Genomic DNA, 19,896 nt, shown 5'->3' on the forward strand with positions numbered 1-19,896 from the left:
TTTTGCAATCGGTCCCACCGAGACGGCGTGCCAACCTTTCTGTTGCCTTATTGCTTCACTTCGGTCCTACCAAGTTGTTGCAATTGGTGCCATCGAAACGAGGCTTGCCCTAACCATCGCACATCGGTTCATCCGAGTTGTTCCAGTCGGTCCCACCAAGACCTCCAACGTTCAAATCTTTTACACAGGTTGGTGCCACCGAGATTTTTGATCGGTACCACCGAGTTGGGTCAAAAGTGTGTAACGATTGGATTTCGTGCGGAGGCTATTTATACCCCTCCACCCCCCCCCCTCTTACTCAGTAAGAGAGCCATCAGAACGTGCCTACACTTCCACTACTCATTTTCTGAGAGAGAACCATCTAGTCATGTGTTGAGATCAAGAGATTTTATTCCCACCATTTGAACCTTGATTTCTAGTCTTCCCCAAGTTGCTTTCCACTCAAATCCTTCTTCCACCATAGCCAAATCTATGAAAGAAAGTTGATGTTGGGGAGACTATCATTTGAAGCAAGAGCAAGGAGTTCATCATCAACACACCGTCTATTACCTTTTGGAGAGTGGTGTCTTCTAGATTGGTTAGGTGTGGCTTGGGAGCCTCCGACATGATGTTGAGTTGAGCCAAGAAGTTTGTAAGGGCAAGGAGATCGCCTACTTCATGAAAATCTACCCGAGTGAGGCAAGTCCTTTGTGGACGATGGCCATGGTGGGATAGACAATGTTGCTTCTTTGTGGACCCTTCGTAGATGGAGCCCTCCGTGGACTCGTGCAACTGTTACCCTTCGTGGGTTAAAGTGTCCATCAGCGTGGACGTACGATAGCATCACCTATCGGAACCACGCTAAAAATCACCATGTCCCCATTGCGTTTGCCTTCTCCAAACCCTTCCCTTTACTTAGATGTGCAATGTCTTACCTTCCGCTGATATACTCTTAGAATTGCATGTGTAGGAAGTTGCTTGACTTGCAATAATTGCCAAAATCTGCCTACAATTAAAATTGGGAAAATGTTAGCTTTTATTTGGTCAAGTAGTCTAATCATCCCCCCCCTCTAGGCATACTTTTGATCCTATAGAAGTAAATTATCTTGATTGAGCACTATATCTCTCTATTACAGTATTAAAAAGGTCTTTTTTTAAGTGAGGTGTGCCTCATTTTACGATTTCACACAGGGCCTCGGATTTCGTCGGCCCGGCCCTGTTGTGAGTCATCTACTTAAGTTATTATCTTAGAACATATGGTTTTGCTAAAACACGACTAGATGTGCCATATGTATTGTGCAGCTAAGTCTTGTGACATTGATTTTACGCGAAGATTCATATGAGTATTTTTTTTTCAATTTATGTTTGATCGAGTCACTTAAATGTGCAATACTTAAGACACCTCTAGATATACCCAGATAGACACTAGAACATACTCCAGTTCAGTCGGTCACAGAAGGGCCACTCCACACGGGCGTGGAGGTGATTGATGAGCCAATTAAAACACTGAGTGTTCTTTTGCACTGGATCCAAACATGCTTGTGTACGCTCAATCTGGCCGTTTGTGATTGCAAAAGTAGGTACGAGAGAGGGGTGCGGTGGCGTATTATGTACAGTAACATTCTTGTTTCTCTGTGTTAAACATACTTTTTTGGCGGGGTACATACTGTACACGAGACTGTAGTTATACGATTAGAGGATTTGTAAAGGCGACCAACATTAACTATTATCCATCTTGGTCAGGGAGCAAAACCCGGGGCTTAAACCGGTAATAACCAACTTCACCTGCGCTCCTTGTCCAATGTCTTTGGAGCTTTCTTACCTCCGCTAGAGGACAAGATAACGCGGGAAAAAGGTCTGTCTCCCTGGGCCTCCATGGGCCAAGCTAGTGGAGCCCAATCATCGCCCTTGAGCACGAGAAGGATCCACCACTAAAAAATAGGAGCACGAGAAGGATCCTTTGGATTGTCTCCGCAGACCCCTCACGCGTCACTTGTCGATGCCGCTTGTCCAGACCGCGTCAGGCAAAACTATAAAGCAGTGCACTCCACAAGACACTAAAATCCTAACACTCCCATCTCAAGCTCAACCTGCTCTCACACTCCACAGAACACCGTCCACCGTACGAAGCTCATCAAGCCAGCACCGACCACCTGCCGCGATGGACATGAGCGGCTCGGACCAGCAATGGAGCTCCCCTTCCTCGCCGTCGTCGACCTCCTCGCACCCGAAGCGTCCCGCCGGGCGCACCAAGTTCAAGGAGACGCGCCACCCGGTGTACCGCGGCGTGCGGCGCCGGGGCAACGCCGGCCGCTGGGTGTGCGAGGTGCGCGTCCCCGGGCAGCGCGGCGAGCGGCTCTGGCTCGGCACGTACCTCACCGCCGACGCGGCCGCGCGTGCGCACGACGCCGCCATGCTCGGCCTGCTCGGTCGCTCGGCCGCGTGCCTCAATTTCCCCGACTCCGCGTGGCTCCTTGCCGTGCCCCCCGCGCTCACCGACCTCGCGGCCGTCCGGCGCGCGGCCCTGGCCGCCGTGGCGGACTTCCAGCGCCGGCATGCCGCCAACGGCGCAGCCACCGTCCCCACCGATGAGGAGACCTCCAGCGCGTCCGCTCCGTCGTCTGCCGACAATGCGGGCGGCTCGTCAGCGACTTCGCAGCCTTCGGCCGAGGGAACGTTCGAGGTGCCGTCCGCAATGGGCAGCGACATGTTCGAGCTGGACTTGTCCGGGGAGATGGACCTGGGCACGTACTACGCGGACCTCGCGGACGGGCTGCTCCTGGAGCCGCCGTCATCGCTGGACAGTGGGGCGTGCTGGGATACCGGAGACGGCGGAGCTGACTCCGGGCTCTGGAGCTACTGAACCAGCTGGAGCTGCTGAATCAGCTGCTTTGACACTCTATGGCAGTTGATTCCAGCATAATAAAATCCGTGGAATCTGTAAACGCATAAAAAAATCGCCAAAAAAAAGCATGAAATCCTTTGGTATACATGCAATCAGATGCGGTTCTAAGCATCAGAAGGACAAAAAAAGAAGACACGTGGAAAAAAAAGACATGATTTGCTGGATGAATAGTCGTGATGGTCCCGGACAGACGGCGACAGGATTCCAAAGGAGAGTACTCCTATCAATTCATGTGTGAATGACTATAACTGGCAACCAGACGAGGAAGAAAGATCAACGCTTGCTAATCAGAGAGGGAGGTGGGCCAAGTACGCTAATTCACAAGATGTGGCCTGGACATCAGCCAGGTCAGCTGGTTGAAGCTCCTGGTAGCAACAGATCCCTGGGATCTTTTCCCCCATTTTCCTCCTGTCCTCGTAGCCACGCGAGCTGACGCGGCGACGCAGGCGCGCTCCGCGCCTCCCTTCCTATAACGCATGGCCAGGAAGCGAGATGCCTGGAGCTGATGTGTCACGTAGTACTTCTTTCTTTTGAAGATGACATGTGAACCTAGATTTGGTTTCAGATTTAGTGTGACTGTGCAAGTGACTAGTACTTGATAGTGTGGTACAATAATTGTGCAGAATTGATTTGGGTGTATAGGGTGCAAAAGCTGCATTCTTCGAGTGAACAGTCGAAATCACATGAAATTATTGGACTAGTAGGTAAACATTGTTGTATTTATTCTTCTCCCTCCTTTGGCAAACATTGTATTTATTCTTGTACTGCTGCAAACGTCTCAGTACATACTCCCTTCATTCCAAAATATAGTGCGTCCGCACTTTCCGAGGTCCAACTTTGATCATAAATTTAACCAACGAAACCGACTGTGGCTGGAGAAAAAGTTATATAATTGAAAACTTATTTTGAATATGAATTCATTGGTATAACTTTTGCTCCCGCCACAGTCGGTCTCGTCGGTTAAATTTTATGATCAAAGTTGAAGCACGTGAATAGAGGAAGCACTATATTTTAGAACGGAGGGAGTATATTTTAAGCTGTACTTACCTCCCGCGCAAACGAAAAAGAAAAAAAAAACTATCCTTCCCTTGGTATTACTCCCTTCGATCAACCACTTAGCTACTCCAACTCCCAGCTAGTAGCCTTCCACGACTCCGCCTCCCGGGTTGCACGCGCGTGCGGCTCCGAAGGCCCCCCCAAACCCTAGGTCCAACAGCACCCAGATCAGCTCCCTCGGTCGCTGCCGTCGCCGGCACCGGTGGTGGCGGCCGCCACGGCCGATGAAGGCGGCTGGTGCTGGATGAGCCCCTCGACGGGCTCCCTTTGCGCAGAGTGGAACGTCCCCAGGGCAACCATGGTGGTGGGGTGGCCAGCGGCGTGTCCGGAGGTGATGGTTGCCGGAGCACGGCGGGGAGCGCGGCGGGACGGTGGATCCGAATGAGGTGCACTGCAGGGTGGTGGATGAGGGTGGTGCGCCGGCTGCTGGCGACGGGGGCACGAGCCCAGCCGTAGAGGCGGCGACGCCAAGGAGGCCCTTACAGGAAGAATCCTGGCAGGCAGCAGGCTGCTGGCTGCCTCTGTGTGAGGGGCGCGGTGTTGCCTCGGGAGATCTGGCGCCGGGGTGTGCTCGGAGGTGCTGGTCAGATCCGATCCGGTGGTAGTCCCTGGTGTGGGTGAAAGCTGACGTGGCGGATCTGGCTGCTGCACGGCATGGTTAGTTGCAGCGGCTCCTTGTCCGAGTTTTTGGTGGTGGCCTGGGTCGTGTTCTCTTGGCAGCGTGAGTGGGGGAGGTCCATTTCCGCGTGGCTTCGACGGAAATTGCTGCGGTGACGGCGGTGTGAGGCATCTTGGATAGTGCTGCCTGAAACCTTGGAGGAGTGCAGATGCGCACCATTACGGATGAAAATCCTGTTCGGTTTTGGCCGAGCCAGCGGCGATGGCACCTGTGGGTGTCGTTCCCCTCCCTGGAGGCGTCGTCGACTGTGTCGCCATTTCGCTCGCTTGCTTGGTGTTGGCGGTTGTGTCCGGGCGAAAGCCTCAATTCAGTGCTGGATCGATACGATGGCGGTGTGTTCAACATCGTCCCTTTGTTGGGAGCATCGTGCCAGGATACACAGAGTTCCTAAACTATGCTCCTTCGGTGTTCGCTGCTGCCTTGATCATTCTTCTCTGGTGCTATGTACGTTCGTTGCTAGTGACTCCAAGGCGGTGTCTTCCTCGGGTCGATTGAGTCTTGCCATCCTCTTGCAACCTCCTTTAGGCATCAAGGAGGAATGGTGGGTCGACAAGAGATGCTTAGCGGGAGATGACGTTCTTCGGAGGTGGCCGACGTTGATCGAGACGCGGTGAGGTTCTCGATTTTGGGTAGGCTCTTTTGTGTTGTAGTTGTCCTTTAGTGGGTGGTTGTCCTTGGACTAGCCGGATGCGGAGTTATGCTACGCTTGTTGTTCGCAGCGAGTGGTAGTCGTCTTGTACTTGCACTTTTTCTATAAAGTTAAGGTACGCAATTTGCGCACTCTCGAAAAAAATTACTCCCTTCGATCAATATTACTTGTCGTCGAAACAGATGTATCTAAACGCATATCGGTGCTAAATACATCCATTTGAGTGACAAGTAATATGAATCGGAGGGAGTACTATATTTCCTAAACAAAAAATATGTTTGGAAACTAGATAAATGTTTTATGTAATTGACGTTGGTACTTTAACCCTCTCAACCAAAGCGGTGCCAGGTGGACCAAGCTTCAGGAGACTTCCCACCTATTACATTGTAAGTTACCACATGACACCGGATCAAGCGACATAGTGGGTGAGAAGTCCACAACCTAAGGGGGTTCTCCAAGCTCTCCTTCGCCATCGTCAACATCCTCGCACACAAAAGCGCTCCGATGAGCGCACCAAGTTCAAGGGAACGCGTCGCCCGGTGTACCTCACCACGCGGCGCCGGGTCAACGCCAGCCAAGGGTGTGTGGGCGCCTGTAGTACCCTGAAACGAATCAAAGATTAGCCAAATACTCCCTCCGTTCCTAAATATAAGTCTTTGTAGAGATTCCACTAGATGGACTGCATACGGAGCAAAATGAATGAATCTAAATTTGAAATGCATCTATATACATCCGTATGTAGTTCATAGTGAAATTTCTACAAAGACTTATATTTAGGAACGGAGGGAGTATAATAAATGTAGCATGAATCACAAAGCGAGGATGGACGGTGGTTATGTCCAAGATATGTCAGGTGCGTGCTAGAAAAACCATTTTTCATGCTAGAATTCCATGATTGTGTAATCCAGATTATGATAAAAAATATGACCAGATTGCCTGCTAATACCGGACGTGCGAGGATGGGTGGTGTTCCACTAACAGGTTATGTAATACGGTAATACTGGACATGGAGTATTTGAACCCGAGCTCACATGCTCTTTAATAAACAGTAAAAATATTAAAAAAGTAAAATTTTCTGATTTATTATGATAGACATTGATGAATGTTTCAACTGCGTGCAATACTTTGTGATGAAATCACATTCGTGTAGGTCTGGGCAAAAAAACAAAATTGATGGTTCGAAAAGATTATTTTTGGAAGCATTTTGGAGCATCGTTTTTTTTGTCCTGGCTCTCCATAAATGTTATTTCAACACAGTTGAAACATTGGCACCCAATTGAAACATTCATCATGTTGATCACAAAAAAGTCAGAATTGTTTGAATTTTTTTTTACTATTTTTGGATTTAACTATACGTCAAAGGGCATGTGAGCTCGGGATCAAAACAACACTTTCAGGTAATACATGTTACCCCAGTTCTTTCTTAGAAACATACATAGTATGTAATAGCCCCTTCGTTTCATGAATTAGATGTGCACACACTTTAAAATTGGACTGACTGTAAATTAAACCAACAAAATATGAACTTTGTGTGACAAAAATTATATCATTGAATTTTGTATTTGAAAAATGTATCTGTCAGTGTATTGGTCTCATTGTACGAGTCCGATATCATTAATAAAGAAAATGTGCATCCTTCGATGCTCTGGTCACCCATTACTTTCTCAAAAAAAAAAAAAGCTACTTCAACGTGTTTAGTGGGTGGAGCCAAATGATGAGGCAACTGTCGCTAGTCTTGTCCTACCCACCGATTACTCCGTGAATGTGGCACATCACATCTTGCCCTCTTGGACAGATGTACTCTTGACAACGCGTGACAGCGTTGTGAATGTGTGAAGCAACAGCACGCTTGCCTACAGCGCCATCTCTAGGATGGTTGTGTCGACGGTCGACCACATCCTCTACGGTTCTACCGGCACGTGATAACGAAAGTTGCCCTTGGTGGTCTTCTGGCCGGTTCTGGTTGTCTGATCTGGTTACCACTCATGCACCAAGAGTATCCATTTTTGGGATCCTTTTGCAACTCTGCAAGCCGTGTCAAACCATCATTTTCACGCAAAAGTAACGTCCTTTGCTGTGTCCTCCCTTATTGCTTTTTTTAGTAGTTGTTTTTTGGGTAGAACGGTAAATAATTCTTTATTTAATTGGCTGTCATAAGAGCAACTCCAACGCACCGACCCAAACGAATGCATGCTTTGTCCGCATTTTGTCTGTTTGGGTCGCCGTTAGCTCGTCGTCCGCCCTCTCTTACGTTTGGGTCCGCAGTGCGTCCAACGCACAAACCCATTTTCGTCCTCGCGACCGGCTTGCCCTGGTTTTTCAAACATAATTCAAACAAAATACAAACATTTTACATATTTTCACAAACAAACAAATACTCTTCCGTTCCAAAATAGATGACCCAACTTTGTACTAAAAGTAGTAGTACAAAGTTGGGTCATCTATTTTGGAACGGAGGGAGTATATCATAGTTCACAAGCCAAATAAATATATCATAGTTTACAAACCAAATAAAAGTTAAATTGTCTAAAAACATTTAAAGAAGGATACATGTATTAGTTGTCAATGTGAGCCCACGTATGCTCAAACAAATCATTTTGCAGCTCAATGTGAGTTTGCCAATCACGCATTTGATGATTAAATTGGGTGAACTGTGCAAACGTTGCCGCTCCTCCATGCTCAGGCACAACATTGTCACCCTGAAACTGAAAGCCTTGGTCGTAGATACGTTCCAGGAGCTCATCCTCTACGATCATATTGTGCATGATCACACAAAGTGTCATCACCTCCCACAACTCCTTGGCGCTCCAAGTTCTAGCAGGATACCGAATGATGCCCCATCGAGATTGCAGAACACCAAAGGCACGCTCCACATCCTTCCTAGCACTCTCTTGCTCTTGTGAAAATCTCATCCTTTTCTCTCCTACAGGGTTGGAGATTGTCTTCACAAGAGTAGTCCACTGAGAATAGATACCATCAGCTAGGTAGTATCTTTTGTTGTAGTTGTGTCCGTTGATGTTAACATTCACCGACGGGCAGTTGCCTTCGGCAAGCTTTACAAACACCAGAGAGCGTTGAAACACGTTATATCATTGTGAGATCCGGCCGTGCCGAAGAAGGAGTGCCAAATCAAGAGATCTATGAAGCCACGGCCTCGAGTATGACGGCGCAAGCTTTGACATGGCCCCTATACTGCCCCTGCCGAGCAGAAGGGCGGTTCTTCCACTCCCAGTGCATATAGTATATGCTACCAAGCACCCCCGTGAAGCCCCTGCTGGCATTCATCGCCAACAAGCCGGCTGCATCTTCAGCATTTGGCTCTCTCAAGTACTCGGGGCCAAACATTGCAATCACTGCCTTGCTGAACTTGTACATGAAGTCTTGGCATGTAGACCCGCTCATACGGACATACTCATCAATGAGATCACCGGGAACTCCGTATGCAAGCATCCGGATAGCTGCAGCGCATTTCTAATAAGAGGAGAAGCCAATCTTTCCAAGGGCATCCTTCTTGCACTCGAAATACTTATCGTATCCGACCACCCCCTCCTGAATATGGTTGAAAACATGCCTAGCCATATGGAAACAGTGCTGAAATTGGTGATGTTTGAAGAGCGGGTAGGGTGTCTCAAAGTAGTCCTTCTAAAGAAGGAAATGGCCGCTCTCTCGGTTGCGATTCAACACCGGAGTGTGCCCCGAGATCGAGCCCCGGAACAACAGCCGATGCCTACTAAGGTGGTCATAGACGACCAACATATCGGCCACCATCTCCTCTCGTTGGATGCAGAATCATCTGAGCCGCGAAGGAAATTGTGGAAAAAGAGTTCATCGGCGGAGTCCATTTGTACCTTGTGGGCAAACTGTTGAATAGCTTGCAGGCGTCGTCAAAGAAGCATGCCGGCAAAGAGAAATGCGCCTCCCATGGACCAGGTAGCTGGCTTGGCGGCGTTAGACGAGCATGCCGACGTTGATGAAGGATTTGGTCGGGGGCGCGGGGGCCGAGATGGTACTCGCGGCGACGTTGGGGGGTAGGAGGAGGAAGCTACGGTGGCCCGGTGGCGAGGCAGTGGTGGCGGCGACGTGGGAAGGTGGCATGCTGCAGGGGAGGTAAGTGGGTGCGAACTGCTAGCGAGGGTACCGAAACTGGGCAGCGGCGGCCGGGGGCTTGCCGTCGAAGGAAGGAAGAGAACGGCCTGTCTGCCACCGACTGGCGGGCCTGGGGGAGGAGTAGGCGGGCGTTGCGCGCGTCCACCTTGTGTCCGCGCTGACACAAATGAGGCCCAAATTTGGGCCAGGATTGGGTCACGTCGCGAACGAAAAATGGACGCGCGTCTCATTTGCATCGACGCGTTGGGCCGACTTTTGTGTCCGTTTTAACCCAAACGGACACGCACGGATGAAACAGGTCGCCGCATTGGAGTTGCTTTGAGAGCATCTCCAACGCTAACCCGCAAATATGGTTCAATATCTGTCTGCGAACAGGAGGAACGGTCCATGGACACTGATGCCAGAGACCGCCGTCCAAAGCTGCCCGCATACATTTCATCAACTATTTGAACAACACGTACGAAATTCATACAAAGATGGCGGATCTCATTAAAGTTTTGATATAATTTACATAAACGAACGATTTTTGAACTTTATACTAAAAATTATATTAAAAAACTAAATTCTATACCGGACGACCACCTCGTACGCATGGCCGCCCTGTCCCACCACAACGCCGATGCCGTCCATGCCGTCGTTGTCCCTCCAGCGGCGCAAGGATGCCGGAGGGCCACGACAACCTTGTCCTGCGACTGTCATGCTGCTCGTGGAGGACCCGCCCCGCCTTCTATTGTGTTGTGCGGAGGGCCGCCTTGGTCGTTGCCGATAGAGCCGGCAGAGCCCTAGCGGCGGCCTTGCCCCTGCCGGCTTTGGCGGATCAGTCACTAAGCGACCACTCCTCGTTGATCTTGGCTAGCTCGCCGTCATGGTGGCGGTGGCGCCTGGCGGCCGTCTCCACGGTGGTGGTGGAGCAGGTAACCGCCCACGCGACGGCGAGGTCGGGGTCGTCGCGGACCCATTCCGGCGCCACATCCATCTTGGCAAACGCGGAGCGGCGATTGGCATTACGCCATTTGTACCTCACTTGCCGCCTTGCCGCCCAATCTTCCTCGGATACCATGGCCCTTGAGTCGGAGGGACTGCCGGAACCGCCTCGTTTGAGGTAGTGGTGGATGTGCCACACACCTTCGCGTCGCGGGCGACAACTCCTCCTTTATCGGGCGGCGGTGGCAGCATGGTGGCAAAGAGGGTTTATTAATCCGTGTGTACCGGATGTGCGGCCATGCCAATGCCGGCTCATCCTTGGCACGGCGGAGGCGCTGGGGGTCCCGAACTATGCGTCTAAGGTCGATGGTAACAGGAGACAGGGGACACAATGTTTACCCAGGTTCGGGCCCTCTCTATGGAGGTAATACCCTACTTCCTTCTTGATTGATCTTGATGAATATGAGTATTACAAGAGTTGATCTACCACGAGATCGTAATGGCTAAACCCTAAAAGTCTAGCCTGTATGACTAAGGTAATGAGTATCTCCTTTTCCGGACTAAGTCCTCCGGTTTATATAGACACCGGGAGGATCTAGGGTTACACCAGGTCAGTTACAAAGAAAGGAATCTACATATCCGGTCGCCAAGCTTGCCTTCCAAGGAGAGTCCCATCCGGACATGGGTGCAGTCTTCGGTCTTCATGTCTTCACAGCCCATCAGTCCGGCCCATGGCTAACAGGCCGGACGCCCGAGGACCCCTTAGTCCAGAACTCCCTCAGTAGCCCCTGAACCTGGCTTCAATGATGAGGAGTCCGGCGCGCAGATTTGTCTTCGGCATAGCAAGGCGGGTTCCCTTCTTTCCGAACTCCAAGATAGTCTCCGGATGTGATAACTGTAGCCGGACCTGTGACGCACACACCATACACAACTGCAGAGAGAATATAATACTCCACGAGTCCAATCCACTGATAACTTTTTACAACACGACATCACGTCCACCCGGTCATAATTTGGAACCGTTTTGTGTCCGCCGTTCCATGTTTCGAGACGCGGTTGTCATTGGCACGTCTTGTCGAAGCAGAGATCGTGTCCCTTTATTGCGGGACTCTCATCAATATAGGTATGGGTAACCCAACCGTGCCGTTTACACAACCCTTGGGAATAGGCGAGTTTTGAGGCGAGTGGGAAGGCGTTCAGTATTCACTGCCTTTATAAGGGGATAAGAATTCACCCTTGTCTAATCACGCCTTCTCCTTCCTCTCCCCTTCCATCCTTGAGCTCCAGCGCCCAAGTCCCCACCTTTCTACATCTCCGGCAAGCATCCGCCCATGTCCGGATCCGGAGGCCAAGGCAAATGGATGGTCTCCTCTGTCAAGGAGAAGGACATTACTGAGCTTCGGGCGGCTGGGTACTTGGCAAAGGAAATTGCCCACCGTCTTCCAGCTCAGGGGCAAGTCGTCCCCACGCCGAAGCCCAACGAGAGGGTGGTATTCATCCCTCATTTCCTCTGCGGGCTAGGGTTTCCACTCCACCCTTTCATCCGCGGGCTGATGTATTATTACGGGATAGATTTCCATGATCTATCCCTGAACTCTTTCCTCAACATCTTGGCGTTCATCGTCGTGTGTGAGGCCTTCCTCCGCATCCAACCCCACTTCGGGCTGTGGCTCAAAGTCTTCAACGTGAAGCCGAAGGTAGTGGACGGCCAGCACGCGGAGTGCGGAGGAGCCATGGTGAGTAAGCTGGCCAATGTCTCCTGGCTAAAAGGCACTTTCGTGGAGACTGTCAAGGAATGGCAAAAACAATGGTTCTACATCACAGAACCCCGCGGCACAAACTGGGCCGCGGCTGCCGAATTTAAATCCGGCGCTCCCATGCGACTCACCTCCTGGGTCGAGAAGAGCCCTAACTGGTGTTCGCCAGATGAGCTGATAGCGCTGCAGACACGCGTTCAAAGCATGGTGGACAAGAATGTCAAACTTGCCGATGTGATCCAGGTGATGCTAGTTCGCCGGATTCTCCCGTGCCAAAGCTGAAGCCTCCTGCTATGGAAGTTCAATCCGAAGAAGCATCATACCCTGAAGAGGCTCTTCGAGATCACTCACGAAGATGCCTGGAAATTGCTCTTCAAGGGCAACGAGATACCGCCAGCCACGGATACAGACCGTGGACACGACATTAACCACCCCGCCAGCGAGGTGAATTTCCCACATGTCCTCTACTTGTCTGCTCTAAGGAAGATATCCGAACTTTCACCATCATTGCTTTTTCAGGAATGGATGAAGAGGGCAAAGCGGATCTAGTGTCCGGCTCCGCTGCCTGAAGAACCAGCCATCCCGCGTTTAGCGAAGATGCTGGTGCCGACGCCCTATAAGGTGCCGGAGAAGAAGGCCAAGAAGAAGGCCAAGGGGGTCCGGAGTGGCCCCCGTCGCAAGTGCGCTTCGGACGCGGCGTCCGAAGACGAGACCCGCTCCTCCGCCGCCGAGGATGATAACGATGAGGAGGAGGAGGAGGAGGACAACCCTCCCCCTGACGAGGGAAGGAAGAAGAGGGAAGCCTCCATGAACCTGGAGGTGGGGACGCCCAAAAAGGGGAAGGGCTCTTTTGCGGACAAATCCTCGTGGGACGTCAACAGCAGTCCGGAGCGACACCCCTGCACCAAGCCTCAAGCTGCTTCGTAAGTGCAATGACTCCCGCATACCCATATGTCCAGCCTCTCCATTTCAATGTATTGACATGGTTAATTCTGTTATCGCAGTCCGACCCACAACAGCTCCCAGCGTTCCTCATCAAGAGGCTCGTTGGACTCAAAGGAGATGGCCAGCGAGACACCGCCAGCCGCCTACTCTCCCGAGGCCAAAGGGGACGACGAGGTGCTCTCCCAACGGACCTTCCCAGGCTGGGGAGAGGATCAAGAGGCGCCCGAAGGCGAAGCCCCTGTCGCCGAACACTAGGAGGAACCAATCCCCCGGGAGACTGGGGAGGAGGGCCGTACTCAGTTCGGCCCTCAATCAGACTTGATTCCGGAGACCAATGCGGCTCCGGAATCCGACACGCAACCTCCTTCGAAAGAAGGGGGTATGCCTATTCCACCAGTGACCCCTGTCCAACCAGGGGCACCAGATGATCTGCTCGAAGCACTGCGGGGCGCTTCCATTGCGGATGAGCACTGTGTTCTTATGAGCACGGTGATTGAAAGGGTTCAGTCCGTTAAGAGCGGACTAACCGAAGCCTGTAGCAGCCTGCTGACAGGTTTTGAGGTAAGCAACGCAAAAGGAGAAAATCCCAATATAGACAGTAGCCCCTGAGACACTATCCGGTGTTTGGAAAGAAAAGGCAGACAGAGGATCAATCCTTTTATTGCAGGAAACGAACTAAATTTGTCTGGAATAAATATGCAGGCGTCGCTGCTGGCGGCGGCTATCGGTTCAATATCCGGCGTATCTCGTAGTAGGGGTCCTAAGCTAGGTGTCTGGGAGCGATGGTAACATGGACACGGGGTTTTACCCAGCTTCGAGCTCTCTTGATGAGATAATACCCTACATGCTGCTTTTGATTGTATTCATATGGGTGTAGTACAGAGTATATGTATCTACCACGAGATTGTAGTAAATGAATATGAGATTGTCTATTTACTAGCCTGGCCTCAGTTTATATATGCACCGTAGGCCTAGGGTTTAGAGGAGTCCTTGTCTTGGGCACCAAGTCTTGTAGAATCCTCCTTGTATGCGGCATGGGCTGTCCGAACTGGCCCAATAGTGAACCGCCATGGGGGTCCTCGGCCCGATCCAGCTGGTCGGGAGACGACGTGGTGAGTACCCCCTAGTCCAGGACACCGCCAGTACCCCCCCTGAACTGGTCTTCAAGTTGGGGACGCTCCTCGATTCTTCCGAACTGTTCTTCATCTTCGGTCGTCGGTCTTGAAAACTGGTTCAACAAATCTTCTCATCTTCGATCTTGAGGATCGCCGAAATGCATCCGAAGAGTTTACACATCAGGTATCCGAGGAGTCCCTTTAAGTTTCCGGCCTTTATCAATGCCCTGTCATTTTTATGCCACACCACGGGTTTGAAGTTGTTCCCGGGTGGTAGTGTCCTCTTGCATCCGAGCTCCAACGCCGGACTCCATTCGAGGTATCTTTTGCAACCGAGCACCAACGTTGGACCGCTTCCGAGCTCCAACGCCGGAATGTATCTGAGCTCCAACGCTATCCAAAGAGTATTGTTATAGTCGAGCTCCAACGCCGAACTGCATCCGAGCTCCAGCACCGGACTGTATCCGGGCTCCAACGCCGGACTATGTCCGAGGTGTCATAGATCACCTTGGTTCAAAAAAGTGTTAGCCGAGCTTAATGCCGGAAATGCCCTCTAAGGAGCCAGCCACTGGCATCCGAGCTATATGCCGAACTGCTTCCGAGGTGGCTCAGCACCTCAGTCATGGGCTGATTGTTTGCGGATTTTATTTCCGATGCGTATAAATTTATTTGCTGACGAGATGTATTGCCAGTAGCCCTCAAGGTGTCTATCGGCCTAATATCCGAGATGCACCTGAAGGAAAACATAAAACTGCCGATCCTGGTAGCCCATGAGACCCAGGTCGTGAAATTGGCCTGAGGATCAACTCCTAGCTCGGCAGCATACATAGGAATAGAAACGCAGTGTAATATATTAGAGGTAATAGTGATAGGCGGACGGGCCCCTGAGAGAGGGTCGTGAGAAGTCGTCGTGATATATCAGCTTGATGCCGGATAAGTCCCATATGGTACTTATTCTCGTCCGAAGACGCGCTTGTCCATAGTTCGGTTATGCCGAACACTGAGCACTTTGAATTTTCTGCATTGAATAGGCAATGCAGTAGCCCCTGAGACACTGGTCGGGTGGCAACACCAGATTAGGGGATCGATGTGCCCCTTTAATATTTGTAAATAATGAGCGCAAAGCCCAGTAGCCCCCGAGCCTTAATGTCGGCACGAGTGGCCGAATTAAGGAGCGATATCCGTTTGACAGAAAAATTTTGTTGTGTTTAACACAGACTCCTCGGAAAGAGAATAAAGATCTCTTAAAAGAGTTTAGAGCTGGTCGAAATCTGAGCTCGCCAAGGTAGGCCTCAAGGGGTTTAAAAGATGGATTGCAGTAAATGGATTTTACTCGCAATTTTTATGTGTAATGATTCTATGTATCCAAGTACTTTTCATCATTAATTCTCAAATCCGCATTGTACAAAACTTTGTTGACCGAGCATCGGCTTCAACCTCCTCGGCCAGTAGTTGGGGTGTGTTTGTCCTACTTTATAAAGCCATTATAAGGGAAAAGTTTTATGTCATACAAGGCAATCCAGTCATACGGTTTTATAAACAAAGGTAAACGGAGAGATATGTTATATTACGTTTTAACGTAAGAAACATCTTCCAAAGAAAATAGTCCCGCTATCGGTTCCTTTCTTTGGGTCGTCATGCTTATCATGATCATGAAAACTCACCTCTGATCAATGTGGGAGGAAAATATTGAGGATTTAGTTCGGCAAAAGTTCCCGAACTCTATGGTATTAATGAACCAAATTTTTTACTTCCGTCATTGCCGACCAATGTGATCCTTTAAGATTGCTAGCTTTCGGCTTCACCCAGTCTGAGGTACTAACTCGGATGACCCTGTAGTAACAATCACAGAGGTGCTCCCTTTACCGCCTAGCCGAACAATCGGGAACGTAGGGGTAAGCACAGGAGCCAGGCAACCCAGCTTGGCCAAAATCTTAAGTCAAATTGATGCATATGTATGGCTTTATAACGATGATTACGGAAGGCAGCCTTTGTATATTAAATACAAATGTCGATGATATGTTTATTTTGACTCTGTTGCGACTGTTTATCAGTTGAAAGTGGCCCATCGTCGGCTTCCGCCCCATTGTAGATGCTACGCAGGGTGTTTTCGCAATAACAAAACAACCCTTAGCCGACGTCTTGGTGCCCGAAGGCGGTTGTGTTAGCGGAAACGAGGCAATCAGATATGCGGGCTTTATAACTTTGGGATAATTAGATTTATGCCCCTAGTTGTGTGCCACTCGGCTGTTTTACCCCTAATTTCCAAAAGTCACTGCTTCTGTCCAAGTCACTTCGCTTCTCTTATGCTTTTGCCCTTTGACCGTTTGACCGTCAGTTTGAAAACTTCATAACTAATTCATACTAAATCAGAAAAATGCAAATAAGATACCAAAATGTTCGGAAAAAAATCACCTATATGTTAGTGTCATTTGCATTCATGAAAAAAGTGTTTGAAAGTGCCCATCCGAGTTTTAGCTCTTATGCTACCACCATGAATAGTAAAATCTAAAAAAATTCATAAAATTCAAAACAAAATTTGGTGAAAAATAATGACAAATGTTTTAAGTGCTTGCCAAGTTTCATCAAGGAATGACATTCGTGGGTGCCCCAGCAAAAAAAACAATCAGCACTCCAAAACAGATTATTTTTTTGCCACGACTTCCACGAATGTCGTTCCCTGATGAAACTTGGCAGGCACTTAGAACATTTGTCGTTCTTTCCCACCATATTTTTTTTATTTTTTTTATTTTACTATTCATGGTGGTCTCAAAAGAGCTAAAACTCGGATGTGCATTTTGCAACACTTTTTTCATGAATGCAAATAACACTGACATATAGGTGATGTTTTTCTGAACATTTTGGTATCTTATTTGCATTTTTCTGATTTAGTATGAATTAGTTATGAAGTTTTCAAACTGATGGTCAAATGGTCAAAGGGCAAAAGCATAAGAGGAGCAAAGTGACTTGGACAGAACCGGTGAATTTTGGAAATTAGGGGTAAAACAGACGAGTGGGACACAACTAGGGGCATAAATCTAATTATCCCTATAACTTTCACTTAGTCATAGGAGTTTTAAAGTGGGGAAGCTAGCTACGAGCCCCCGGTTAGTGTTCGGCGACAGCCGAGTTCAAGCCGTAAACACTTCGGCCAATGTTATGAATGGCCCATCTTTTAACATAGTCATCGGATCGCTGACCAGTTTACGCTTATTGTGACAGTCAGTTTTCGGCTTTCTCCACTGAGGTGCTTAAGCATGTGAGCTGGAAGTACAATCGCAATGGTTCTCCCTTTGCACACCTAGCCGAACAAAGCGAAACATAGGAGGCAAGCACAGGAGCCGGGCAACCCAACTATTGATCGAAGACACAATTCGAAACCGATGCATATATAGCAATATACAAGAATGTTTTTGCCGAATCTCTAAAGGTGTCCGGCGTTGCACTGCGAGACTTATGCGGGAAACACACAAATAGTTTTAAAGTGCCATAGGCTTGGAAAACCCGACAATTTAGTAAAAACTTGACGTCCGAATTAGATCAAGTGTTCGGTGCCAATCCGAAAATTGGTCAAAAAAGGGGTGCTTCTGTCGTGCATTAATATGACACATCCGATCTCAAGACCTCAAGCGGGTCAGCCCACGGCTGTAACCTCCTACCCCGAAGGCGGAGTACTGCTCGTTAGGCCATTTTAGCGAACTAAACTCGAATGGCTTTGAGAGAGAGACTAGGCTCCCCGGCTATTGACCACACACTCGCGTCGAAAAAAGGAGTGATAGAAAAAGATTTTGCAATGACCAAGAAGAAAACATTTATTATAAAATGGCTCATACTAATTTAAGAGCCCCCGAGTGACTTGGGCAAAAGAATTTTATGTATAATGATTGTATGTACGGAAGTACTTATATCATATCTGTGTTCACACGAACTTTAAACGCGTCTTAACCAACTGTCGGCTTCTCCCTCTTCGGTTAAGGACCGAAAAGTGTTATGTACTCCACCTGTCGAGAATATCGACGGTGTTTCCAATAACCAGGCAATCAGGCCATAAGGTTGTAACAGACAAAGCGCGCTCAGGGAACTTATGCTATGTTACTGACGAAGTGTAAGAAGCATCTTCGAAGAAAATAGTACCTCCACCGATACCTTTCTTCGGTTGCTCATTGTTACTATGAGACTTGTGCAATAGATTTTTTGTACTCATGAGTTCCGTTGTGTGCCGACCATAATTGAAAACAATAAGAGCGCTAGCTTTCGGCTTCACCCAGTCTGAGGTCCGAGCTCGGATGACCCGGTCGTGACAATCGCAGAGGTGCTCCCTTTACTCCCTAGCCGAACAATCGCGAACATAGGGGTAAACACAGGAGCAAGGCAACCCAGCTTACGGAACACTTAAGTCAACATGGTGCATATTGTGGTGTAATACACGAACAAGGAACGAAGCCATACAAGTATAATCATATGCAAGAGAAAAGGCTTCATAAAGGAAGCCCCCGAGCAAACGGGGTATTTGAATTTGTGTGTCACAAACAAAGTTTTGACAAGGAAGTTTTCACAAACAACTTTTTGCCAAAAAAAAGTATAATGCTTGGTTGAACCGAAAAAATGAAAATTCTGAGCATAAAAGCGACTTAGCTGGTTAATGTGCTCGGTGTCGATGCACGGCCCGAGCATACGGTGGGACAAGGTCCCAGCCCCCAAGCCGGTCCCGAGGTGGCGGAGCGAAGAGCTCAGCACTCTGAAGTGACGACATAGCACGGCCAATGCAGGCCCGCAGTGTGACGCCGAAGTCCCCGGCGTGGGTTAATAAAGTGATGATGAAGCCCTCGGTCCAGCCGAGGTGACGTGGTACGTCGGTACGCACAGGTGACAACGCTGCCCAATCCGGATCCTTTATCTGTGCACAGAAAATAGTGCAAGCCGGAGATAATAGGAATAATAATAAATTTTAAAAAATGTTGCATAATTAATAATTTATGCAAAGTGAGTAATAAAAGACATATGGCCTGTGTGCTGATCACTCGATGAGGTAGAGCTCTCTCAACGATGCCGAAGTCCCCGAGGCAACCGAACACGTCGGTATGGCAACACGACCAACAAGGTGATCACGCGAGCCAATTTACGCCGATTGGGACGACGGCGTCGGCTTGTCGAAGAGACCACGTGACGTAGTCGAAGTCCATTACCGAACCACCATGTGACCGTTGTTAATGCGGCCACCATTTGATAGACCTGCGTACAGATGATGAAACAAACCAGAGTAATAATTCCTTGGAAAAATAAACCCAAACAAGCAAAAATTACTAGGATCAATAGCACCTGGTTTATTTGTTGTAGCAATCCGAAGAAAGGTGACTCCCAAAATTGGGACTCGATCCGCACACCCATTGCCTGATGGGCGATAAAGCGACGACATGGCGATGCTAGCAAAGGTTGGCTTGCCGAGGCAAAGCCCTCGGTCCAGCTAACGTGACGAAGCTGGTCGGCTGGTGACGCCGAAGTCACCGGAGTATGTTGATGAAGAAATAGCCAAGTCCCCGGTCCAGCCGAGGTGATGGAGCAGGTCGGTGAGGAGACGTTGCAGCTGCCATGTCAGCCAAGGTGTTGAAGCAGGTCGGCGTGATGGACATCGGCTTGAAGTAGCAACAGTGCGCCCATGCTGACGCAGGTCGTGACTTGTGACGCGGTCAATGCCGGCTTGATGAAGTGACCATGCGGCGATGCCGGTGTGCCCGCTCCGTGTAATCCGTGGGGCAGCGATGTTGGTGATGATTTATCCT

At 49.4% G+C, this 19,896-nt stretch overlaps 1 protein-coding gene across 1 annotated transcript; it reads left to right on the top strand.

Annotated features, from left to right (window-relative positions):
• Positions 1–1,251: 1,251 nt before the first annotated feature.
• LOC109753257 (dehydration-responsive element-binding protein 1H-like) lies at positions 1,252–3,837 on the top strand. Its single transcript, XM_040388496.3, has one exon. The coding sequence runs from the start codon at positions 1,979–1,981 to the stop codon at positions 2,840–2,842; it is 864 nt and encodes a 287-aa protein (XP_040244430.1). The 5' UTR covers positions 1,252–1,978; the 3' UTR covers positions 2,843–3,837.
• The last annotated feature ends 16,059 nt before the right edge of the window (positions 3,838–19,896 follow it).

Source organism: Aegilops tauschii, chromosome 5 (genome assembly GCF_002575655.3).
Source record: "Aegilops tauschii subsp. strangulata cultivar AL8/78 chromosome 5, Aet v6.0, whole genome shotgun sequence".
Lineage (NCBI taxonomy): Eukaryota > Viridiplantae > Streptophyta > Magnoliopsida > Poales > Poaceae > Aegilops > Aegilops tauschii.